General features: G+C 34.4%; 3 protein-coding genes across 7 annotated transcripts; 1 reads left to right on the top strand and 2 right to left on the bottom strand.

The window, feature by feature from the left end:
• Positions 1-113: 113 nt before the first annotated feature.
• LOC139852692 (UDP-glucuronic acid decarboxylase 1-like) lies at positions 114-3,056 on the top strand. Its single transcript, XM_071842020.1, has 7 exons — positions 114-821; positions 1,077-1,224; positions 1,324-1,403; positions 1,576-1,659; positions 1,770-1,844; positions 1,978-2,070; positions 2,595-3,056. Exons 1-7 carry the CDS (start codon positions 222-224, stop codon positions 2,802-2,804), a joined length of 1,290 nt encoding a protein of 429 aa, XP_071698121.1. The 5' UTR covers positions 114-221; the 3' UTR covers positions 2,805-3,056.
• Positions 3,057-3,153: 97 nt separating this feature from the next.
• LOC139852690 (pentatricopeptide repeat-containing protein At5g42450, mitochondrial) lies at positions 3,154-4,759 on the bottom strand. The gene has a single exon (XM_071842019.1). The coding sequence runs from the start codon at positions 4,757-4,759 to the stop codon at positions 3,194-3,196; it is 1,566 nt and encodes a 521-aa protein (XP_071698120.1). The 3' UTR covers positions 3,154-3,193.
• Positions 4,760-5,490: 731 nt separating this feature from the next.
• On the bottom strand, positions 5,491-8,373 carry LOC139851732 (WAT1-related protein At2g37460-like). 5 transcript variants are annotated; one of them, XM_071840887.1, is made up of 8 exons: positions 8,296-8,373; positions 8,042-8,172; positions 7,878-7,940; positions 7,667-7,783; positions 7,026-7,266; positions 6,724-6,885; positions 5,906-6,057; positions 5,491-5,818 (listed from the first exon to the last, which is right to left on the bottom strand). In XM_071840887.1, exons 2-8 carry the CDS (start codon positions 8,155-8,157, stop codon positions 5,653-5,655), a joined length of 1,017 nt encoding a protein of 338 aa, XP_071696988.1. In that variant the 5' UTR covers positions 8,158-8,172; positions 8,296-8,373; the 3' UTR covers positions 5,491-5,652. The 5 variants fall into 5 exon arrangements, with proteins under 5 accessions (XP_071696988.1, XP_071696989.1, XP_071696987.1 ...); XM_071840888.1 differs by having other exon boundaries at positions 8,042-8,159; positions 8,296-8,328; XM_071840886.1 differs by having other exon boundaries at positions 8,042-8,159; positions 8,250-8,326.
• Between the last annotated feature and the right edge of the window lie 3,040 nt (positions 8,374-11,413).

Raw genomic sequence — 11,413 nt, 5'->3', positions numbered from 1 at the left:
TGGTCATTGAATCAAATGTGAATTTTATCATTTCTTCACCAACAGCCTCCATTATTACGGCAAAAAATCCTTCAAACGGAATCAACCTTTTTTCATCAGATTCCTTCATAAATGCCCCAACCTCCCATTTCCCTCCATTTAACCAGAATTAACCCCTTTCATAATATTAATCAAAAATTAAAAAATATACCATTGAGAAAAAAAACAGAGCAGCAGTCAAAATGAAGAAACAATTACACAAACAATCATCATCATCAATGCCAACCCACCAAAAGTATTCAACAAAATCCTTAAAACATAGAACCCACAAATCAATCTCAAGATCAGTTAATTACATGTTCAGAGAACAACGTTTAATTTTCATCTTAATAGGAATTATAATTGGCTCTGTTATTTTCATTTACCAGCCTTCAATATCATCCTCTGTTTCATCAACAACAACCACAACTATTGATGAAATTATTAGAAGGAAAGATATACCATCAATGAGATCATTATCTTTTTCCCAACAACGGCGGCCGGCCGGTAGGGTTCCGGTGGGAATTGGCCGGAAAAGATTGAGGGTTGTGGTGACAGGGGGATCAGGGTTTGTGGGTAGTCATTTGGTTGATAAGTTGATGGATAGAGGTGATGAAGTTATTGTGATTGATAATTTTTTTACTGGTAGAAAAGAAAATGTTGTTCATCATTTAGATAACCCTAGATTTGAATTAATTAGACATGATGTTGTTAAACCTATTTTGTTGGAAGTTGATCAAATTTATCATCTTGCTTGCCCTGCTTCCCCTGTTCATTATAAATATAATCCTATCAAGACAATTATATCCTTTTTTTGATTTTCTTCCATTTGAATTATACTATAAATATATGGCTTTTTTTATCGAGAAAGTCCTTATGGTTGTCGGTAACGTGCATTAATATGCTGTATGTAGATGTTAATAGTGACTTTTTATTGGGGGTTATTGAAACGTACAAGTCTTTTTTTATGTTAACGACAGCTCTAAGAGTTGTTAGAAAAATCCTAAATATAATACTTCGTATCAGTTTTGAAATCCTTGACTTGTGTAATCAATCACAAGACAAATGTGATGGGAACTTTGAACATGTTGGGACTTGCGAAGAGAATCGGAGCGAGGTTTTTGCTTACGAGTACGAGTGAGGTTTATGGGGACCCACTTGAGCATCCTCAAAAAGAGACATATTGGGGACATGTGAATCCAATAGGTAGACTCATTGTTTGCTTTTAAATTGTTTACTTGTTTGCATTTTTTAGTTTATCTGGATTCTTTTTGTTCTTGATGTTGAAGTTACTTTATGAATTAGGTATTAGGAGCTGTTATGATGAAGGGAAAAGAGTAGCTGAAACATTGGCCATGGATTATTATCGAAGCGATGGTGTTGAGGTATGATTTGACTTATTGACTAAGGTGACAAAGTTCAACCAATTTATATACTAACGAGTCGATGTGTGGGTTGGGGTCTAATCGATAATAGGTCAAATGGATTAAACTTGTATGTCAAATGGATGAATACCATGAACTAGCTACAATTTGCTAATTGTGTCCTTATATGCAGGTTCGGATCGCACGTATTTTCAACACATATGGGCCTCGGATGTGTCTAAATGACGGTCGTGTTGTTAGCAACTTTGTTTCACAGGTAAAGTTGTATAGTAATGTTTATTTCTTAGGTTCTTAGGTTTCAATCAACATTCAGTTAAGATTTATTATCATGCAATTCTGTTATTAATTTTGCAATATGTTTTGAAGGTTATTCGCAAACAACCAATGACAGTTTATGGTGATGGAAAACAAACACGAAGCTTTCAATATGTCTCTGACTTGGTATACTAAATTCCTCATTTCTAATTATTTGTACACATTTTATTCTTCATTTTCACTTAAGTTCATAAACTATGAATATTTTATTTATCTTCTTATATAAGAATATTCTCGAAAAAAATTGTGTATATTTTAGGTAGATGGACTGATGGCATTGATGGAAGGTGAACATATCGGACCTGTAAATTTAGGCAATCCCGTGGAGTTTACCATGTTAGAGCTTGCTCAGGTTTGTCTTGTAAACAAATAGATCCTGCATTTTAAGGTGGTACTTCCTCCGTCCCAATTTAATAGTCTTCAGACAGAAAACGAACTGTTTAATTAAAAAATATTTTTTGTTTACTTTACATTTAAGGTGATACTTCCTCCGTCCCAATTTAATAGTCTTCAGACAGAAAACGAACTGTTTAATTTAGAAATATTTTTTGTTTACTTTACATTTAAGGTGGTACTTCCTCCGTCCCAATTTAATAGTCTTCAGACAGAAAACGAACTGTTTAATTAAGAAATATTTTTTGTTTACTTTACAGTTAACTCCTTACTTATTTATTGTTTTACATGCGTACAATAAGGATATAAAGAAATTTTAATTCCTTATATTCTTTATTTATATATAGAAGTTGACTATTAATTTAAGACAATCCAAAACAAAATAGATACGGGACTATTAAATTGAGATGGAGGTAGTAGTTTGTATTGAGATTCGGTAATCTGATCATTTGTTTTATATTTCATTATGGTACAAATTCTTAGGTTGTGAAAGAAACTATTGATTCTAGTGCGACAATAGAATTCAAAGAGAACACTGCTGATGATCCCCAGATGCGGAAACCAGATATCAGCAGAGCGAAAGAACTGCTAAACTGGGAGCCCAAGGTCCCACTCAAAGAGGGTCTACCAAAAATGGCATCTGATTTCCGAAATCGAATTTTAAACGAGGATGAAGACAAAGACAACAAGTAAGAGATTGAAGATTAAAACCATAACTATGCACAGATACAATACAACATCCTATATCTATATATTGTTTATTAGTGAGATCATGATACAAATGTCATCAACCCTTCTATGCTTTTAGAGCTTCCGAAGAGGTTTAGTTTTTCGTTTATATGTATCTTTTTATACACGAGCCCCTTATGGGCCCCGTTTCGCTAGCGTAAATAGATTTTGATGTATCATTATGAAATGATTTTCATACTCCATGTAGATGGAATTGGGTATTGTTGTTGTATAATGAAATGATTATATGCAATTATTGTTTAAGAAAATTGTTCATTTGCAACTACAATCCAATTATGTTCTGTTAGCCCGTTTAACCCAAATTGACCCATGTATAAACTACTTCAATTGAATCATAGTATCATGGATTTTGAATTACAGTCCTCTACATGATCATAAAAACACTTCAAAATTGAATGAATTTCATCATCTTGACACGATCTTCGACCCGCATTAACAAACACACGAATCTCACATCCAACTTCAACCCAACTACAACCCGGAACTTGTTTCATCCTCTTCTCTTTCATCTCCCGTCTTACACTCAAAACGCTCTGCCATCTACCTGCAATCGAATGAGCATTCGACACCATCACATAAGACGAAACATCACTCGGCTCCAAATCCAAAATCTTTTTTGCTGCAAACTCACCCAATTCCATATTTGAATGAATTTGACAACCTCCCAACAACGCCTTCCAAAACCCGATCCCAGGATCAAATGGCAAATCTTGAATAAACCTCTCGGCTTCCAAAAACCGCCCTGATCGAGCCAACAAATCAACAACACATCCGTAATGTGCGGGCTCTAATAAACTAGGGTTCTTAATTCTAGCATCATTAAATAAACCATAACCATATTCAACAAAACCCGCATGATTACAAGCAAATAACACACCAAGAAGGGTAACCGAGTTAGGTTCAACGCCTTTTTCTTGCATTTCATGATAAATATCAATCGCTTCTTTTGTTCTCCCGTTTTGCGCATACCCGTTTATCAAAGCATTCCAAGAAACAATATTTTTATCGTTAAGTTTGTTAAAAGCCAGTAAACTATCTTCCATGCATCCGCATTTTGAATAAAATGTAATTAACGAATTGCCAACAAACACACCGATTTTATCCAAATTTTTAACAGCTGCTGCGTGAAAACTTTTTCCCATCTTAACAGCCGCTATGTTTCCAGCTGCCGAAAAAACGCATGGGAAAGTATTTTGTGTCGGTACGATATTTTCTCTCAACATTTCAATAAAAAGGTTCACGGCTTCCTCATTATGCCCAGTTTGGCTGTACCCACCAATCATCGCGTTCCAAGTTATAACATTTTTTTCGGGCATTGTTCTAAAGATCTTTATCGCATCATGAAACCTCTCTTTCTTGACATACGCACATACTAAAGCTGTATAAGAAACCACATTTGGATCACGGGTATCATTAAACACCTTTTGAGCGTCCTCAATTGTGTTTAACTTAGCGTAAAGATCTAAAACTGCACTACCAACAAACACGTGTGACTCGAAGCTTGTTTTAATCGCATAAGCATGCAGTTGCCTGCCCAAACTAAGATTCTTTTGCGTGGTCGATGAATGAGTGAGAGCTGCTAATGTGTATTCATTGGGTTTAATTTCCAATTTAAGCATTCTAAAAAAGACATAGAATGCTTCAGTGTGTCGATTTTCTCGGGCTAGTTGGCTGATCAAAGTAGTGACTGATACCACATCCCATTGAGGCAATTCATCGAACAGGTTACGTGCGTCCAAAAAGGAACTTTTTAAACACCCTGAAAGTTCCGATTTGGGTACGTTGTGATCATATTTTTGGGTGATAATCAGGTCTTTACTAGTAAAACTATGCAATAGTCTAACTGATTTGAAATTAGAAAGTGAGATAAATTGTTTACATGCTACTACAGGTTTCATGAATACCTGGAAAATAAGGGGTTGCTTTTGCCTAAAGAAAATTAGGGAAATTTGAAAAAAGTAATTTACATTTATGGTCCTTAAGTTATTTCTAGTATTCAAAGCGTATCCCTATGGATGTGAATTTAGAAGCTTTACTCCCCTAATAATATTTTTATGTATGTATGCACTTGCAGAATCAAATGACAAATACATTTTTGTGAAAAAGAAAAGAGACAAAAAACAGATTTATATGTGATTTTATTACTATCTAGTGACACATGTATTATTAAATTTGTGAGTGAATATTTCTCGTATTATTAAACCGGGTTGGATTGAGAGGTAATCATGATTTAGAGATGAACATTGTGTAATGTCCTTTCTGTTAATCACTACTGATTTTTTTGCCTGTCTCAAAATAAGAAAGGGGCGTTTAATGAAGTTCTTGTGAAATGAACGAGTTCATCCTTATTATATTATAGTATTATACTAATAGTCCGCTCATGAACATTGACAATTACTCCAGTAAAATGGTGGTATAATGATATAATTACTATATTAAATATTTAATATTAATATCGGTAATTAGTATTAGTATTAGTAAATATAAATAGTAATCATCATACTAAAACACAAACATATGAACAGTAACGAAGATGACATCAGTGCTGATGTCATCATCCTTATTTTAATATTTTTTCTTTTTACGTTTTTTCAAATAGAATTTTAACCCCGGGTTTCTTTTACTCATTTTAATTTTATTTCATGCTTCATACTAGAAACTATGTTACATTTATTTCTTGTCATTCACAGCTACATCTGTTTTAATTTCAGAATCGCATAAAACCTCAAGTTCAGATATCATAATTACATTAACGTATGGAACATGATATCCATTGTTAGCTTACACCATTTTATGTTTTGATAATGATCACCTTATCAGAAGAAGTTTCTTTAACATCATTATCTGATATTTTCGTTCCTGGTAATATTTGCTCGGTAACTTGAACACTCTCATCTTTGCTTTTACCCCAGACAACAAGGTAAAGCCCGATAACTATAACAAATGCTCCAATTACCCTGTGAAGCTTATATAAAGTTATTATACATTTATATAAACCCACTATGTTAAATGTTATTTTAATGAGTTGGTAGAAAAAAAAACACCTTCCAAGGTACATTTGCTCTGCTAGAATAATGGATCCCATGACAGCTACAATTATCATGCCCAACGGAGTAAATGCAGTCACAAAAACCGGACCTTTGTCTTTCATTATTAGTCCTTGGATGTAATATGCTAGACCCGAACATACCACGCCCTGTATAGAAAACAAAAAAAACCCAACAACTTACACAAAAAACTCAAAGTGATGTTCTGGTAACAGGTGCCAAAATGGGCGTGTTAGGTGAAAGATCATAACAAAAAACTCAAAAGCGATTATTTATATAATAGGTCTAATAGATTAATTAGGTCAACCTACACACACTTCCTTGTGAACCTTTATCATATAACAATTATGTGTCAAATTTGATTACAATTACTTTTTCATCTATATATAAATCTATGTAAAAGGTTATATGCATCAATGATACAGCTTTTCGACCCGTTCGACCCATAATCTTAGCTAATGTTTTTTATTTGTTTCATCACCATTTGGGATCAAACATAACCCAAACTTTGACTTATAAGTTAATGGCAGTGGAGGATCTAGGAATTGTAATCACGGGTGTAGCTAGTTAAAAGCTCAAAAAAAGTTACACTATCGAATGATGTCACTCAAAAAAAAAAAAAATTACACTATCCAATGGTGCCACTAGTTAAAAGCCCAAAAAATTCCACTAGATTGCGTATTTCAGTGGTAGCACGTGCTACCAGTGCTAAAGGAATACATCCGCCCTTGGTTAACGGGTTGAAATTGACACCTCATTTTTACGTGGTTAGATGTGTTAAGAAAATTTTCATGATGTATTTTAAGTACACTTACACTGTACAAAGTTGCTACTAGTGATGCATCCCAATTTATAGCCCAAACTTTCGTTTTTCCTCTCTCCATTACAAACGCGACTATGGCTCCCTCAACTGTTCCCAACAAGCATATCCAAGCGGTTAGAGAAAGCTCGGCAGGATAAGACTTTAATGTGATTGCCTATTGAATCATGACCCAAGTTAGAAGGAAAAAACCGAAGAATCATATATGATCTGGCCTATTATTACTTAAAGGTGGCGATCTTGACCCATCCATATCTACATTTCTAACTATAACTAGAGGCTAGTAGGGATTCATACTTGCAGGACCATAAAACAAGACCAACTGAAGCATCCAACCGTGATCATAAAAGCACCCTTGAGAGAATTATGAAGATCAACTGATTTGTTTGTGACTTCATGATGTGTTCTCCCTTTTGTCCAAAATAACTCTAATATCGGGCCTTTCATCAGCGTCATCAGCATCGCTCCTGCAACCGTTGTTACGGTCCCTATTACCTTCGCCTGGCTGCGTATACTTTTCAGATTTAGCTTCTCGAGCCTGAAAAACAAGAAGCTATTTAGCAACTTGTGTGTATCCTTGCTAATTACATTTGAGGCTCAAGATGGGCGGGTCGGGAGGTTGTGTAACAGGTTAAAGCTACTTTTTTGTGCGGGTATAAATGGGTTGAAACGGGTCGGTCTTACCCAAAACACTTCCTGTTCAAATATTAATCGAGTCAATTTTGATTGGAAAATCACAACAAAAGGTACTATAGCCAACTTCTACTTAAAGTACATAACTTTTTCTTAGCTTTATTGCATTAAAAGTATACATGGGCGACTTTTGACCCAATTGAATGGTATCTATAAACTTTCTTGCTTTTACCCATTGACCCGTTAGAAATAAAACATAACCCAAACTGACCCATTCCAACTTGTGGAAGTTAAAAGTTTTTCACCTGAAAATACAAGCCATGACAAAAGTTATAGCAGGAAGAATGTTGCACATTGCAGCTGCGAATGTAGCTGTTGTGGCTTTCATCCCCATAAAATAAAAGTTCTGATCAATAACCGGTCTGACAAGAAAAGAAAAAAAACAAAAATACAAATTATCCAAACAATTAATTAATTGCTAGCGACGCAATTTTCGTTTATCAAATCTGAACTTACTCCAATAGCGCAAGAATCACAAGCTTGAAGAAAAGCGAGCGTGTCATATTTGGCCTTATTTTCCTGTTTTACGATTTAAAATTACTAATATTTAATAACCAATAAACACAGGTGGGTATAAAATATAAATTGTATACAGATGAAATAGAGATAAAGATTGAAACTTGTCGAAAACAATAGCGACAGGAGTCATGACAATAGTAGCAACAGCATGTCGATAAACAACAAATACATAATTGCTCATTCCTTCATTTAACGCCGCTTTAGATAAAATGTCCATTCCTGCAAGCCCAAACTGTAAGAATATAACAGCAAAAAATGGCCTCCCTTTGTTAAAAAATTCTCTCATAACGTCACTCGACACATACTTACTCATTTATAGTTTTCGGAAAATATAATCTTTTAACAATATTCATACCAGTTGTCTAGAGATTGCGTGCTTCTTGTGGTTATATATACAACGTTAGTGTAGTAGTTTGAATAACTATTATCCTACGTACGTATGATATACTAGTTGTGCTTTCTTGATAGGCGACGCATTACCACAACTATCGTTGATCATATCCAAAAGTACTTTAAATGGCTCTAAATATCTTACTTTGTTAATCCAGTGGATAAATCTGTCTGGTTTCATGTATCAAACTTAAAGTAATATTTGTGTCTCTTTATTACGTTGGCACATCACTTTTAAACTGACATCACTTTTAAATTGGATCTTTATTTGTCTTTTGGCATGGTGTGTGAAATTCTACAACCAGTGTCTTTGATAAAAAGATGCGAGTGGCAGGGACCAATTTTTTTTTTTTTTCTTTTTTAAAGTTGAGATTATTAATCACGCAGGCTTGCCTGAGTGGCCATTGAGTTGCCCAATGAAGCACACCACCCGGCTTCGATTCTTGGATATACCAAATCTTTCAGAAAGGGAGTGTGACCAGAGGGTGCACGTAATGTACAATTCACCCGGTACCAAGTCTCGCGCTCGGGAGACTTGATTACCCGAGGTTACGGGTAGTGCAGTCTTTTATATATACATGCTGCAGGCATGGATTGATTGTTTTACAAGGAAACCATTACAACTGTTAGTCAAACATATCTTCAAAACGACCATTCTTTAACGAAATATCAACAGATTAAGTGCATTCCCTCGACCTCGAAACAAATACAAACTTAGCATCAAGCAGAAAAGTATTCCCCTTCAGCGATGCTTTTACAGCATTCTGAAACTATTAATAACTTTATACCTATTTATACAATTATTGATATCAACTTTGACCATCTTTTCCAAATTTTATGTTTCTTTTGTTTGCTTTTTATAAAAGATTAAACGGGTCAAAATACGTCTCTTAAAAACTTATTCGACATATTTGAGGTAAAACACAATCCAAATCAACTCATATATATGGGTCAAAATTGCCACTTTTGCTTTGACAACAAGTTGGCGTGATGGTAGTGGCTTGCCTTCCCATATTGGAGGTCAGGGGTTCGACCCTTGTTACCCGCCCATTTCGTGGGCCTCGCAGGTTTCGGACGTCTTGCGTTCGGTCCTCACCCGAGGAGGTTTTACCACACGCGATGGATTCGTTGTGGGACCCAGGGCAGTAGGATTGTAATATTTCGTACCAAGGAAATGATCGGTGAGTGGGTGTCGACATCGTGTTCGACCCCGTCAGTGACTCTAACCGTCGTTCAAAAAATAAAATAAAAAAATCTGCGGAAATATAAAAATGAGTATACCTCAGCCTTTGCATCATTTTCAGCTAGTCTTTGTTTTATATCACTGGCTATCTAGAATAAGACCTCTTGCACATTCAAAATTGTTTTTGCATTCTGTTTCAATGTTTAAGTATAGTAGCAACTTAGGCATGAAGTATGAATAACGGTACAAGTTTACTTACAGTTTCAAAGAATTTGATTCCATACTCATCAGCAAGCGCCTGACACTTTAAGGTAGGAACAACCTACACATTGTCATTTAGCCAAGTCAGCATCATGGAGAATGATGAAGATGAAAAAGCTAAAGCACAAGACAAAAAAATAATATCACCGCATCTGTGTATAGATGATAAGGATGGCAAAATTTGCACATGTCAAAAAAAGTAATTTATCACCTAGGGTTTGGGTTGACCCAACCAATTTTTTTTTTTTTTCAAATTTCATTAACTTATTTAAAATAAACTAAACACGGGTTTATTTAAACGAAACAATTTAATGATATGTTTTAGGTATTAAGTGAATGTAAATGTTAAAGTCATTTGGTTTATTGTCTCGTGGAACCACGGATTTCGACTAAGAAACTTGTCGTTGATTTTACAAACATAAAGTTCGCTCAAAGTTGAATATTTATATTTATATTTTTAATAATAATAATAACAAATAATAATAATAAATGGCTTTTAAATTTTTTAGAAAATTAAAATTACAATTTATGAGAGATTAATATTTTCTTTTATAAAAAAATTTGTATTATTTTTTTAATTAAATTAATATATAATTATGACATCATCATTATGAAAAGTAAAGGGTAATTTACCTTAATGATGATGTCATCATTTTAGAGGTTTATTAGACTATATAGATATGTATAACATAATTCAATTATAACCCTTATTTCAACGATAAATTAATTTTAAAATTGGTATTTTTATTTGGCAAGCTAAGCAAAATAAGTTTCAGGTAAGAACCGAATTGAACAATTGAAGCACTGATTTACATTCGGTTATATGTCTCACTTGTGGCGATAATGTTAAAACGATAAATCACACGTTAACTTCTTGCAAAAAAGAGCTATATAAGTTTGGGATGATGTTTACAAATGGTGGTCATTAAATCGTATCCAACTACCAGATGTGGCCGAAGCATTCAATGGCCAAAATTTGGATATGAAAATTTCACAAGGTAAACTATATATGGCAATCAATCGAGTGGACAACTGGCTATATAATCTGAAAAAATTGCAACGCTTGTGCCTTTGGAAAATAACGTCTCACATGTTCAACAATGGTCAACGGAATTCTAATAAAAAAAATTGAATGACTTTCATGCCGATGGAAAAAAAGGTGGGTTAGTTAGGCACAGATGACTTACATCCCAAAATACGTATGTCGTGGTCCCATATTAAACAAGATGGGTATTGGATAATTCGCTAAGTAAAAAGTAGCTATGGCATCCGCATCGGTCGTTATGCATAAAAACACACCCGATAGTGCTAACTGTTTGACACTGAAGCATCCGGATCAAAATTTATGATGTGTAAATGATTAGTTCATTCATGATTTTTCAAGGTTAGTGGCTAAGTGGGATGATTTGGTTATGCTTTGTCACTGCCAGATCATCATTGTTATCTTTTTCAATGCACTTGCTTCTCGCCTTAATGCATTATGTGTTATAGCTTGTTTTGTTCATGTACTGCATGTCTGTATGTATCGAGACATGTGTAAGTAACTAGAGGGGGTGAATAGTTACTTAATACGATTTATAAACTTTTTCGATGATCAATACGATATGAACAATATTTGATCACGTTAGTCAACTCAAAC

Source organism: Rutidosis leptorrhynchoides, chromosome 6, assembly GCF_046630445.1.
Source record: "Rutidosis leptorrhynchoides isolate AG116_Rl617_1_P2 chromosome 6, CSIRO_AGI_Rlap_v1, whole genome shotgun sequence".
Lineage (NCBI taxonomy): Eukaryota > Viridiplantae > Streptophyta > Magnoliopsida > Asterales > Asteraceae > Rutidosis > Rutidosis leptorrhynchoides.
This window is presented reverse-complemented; position numbering and strand designations above follow the sequence as displayed.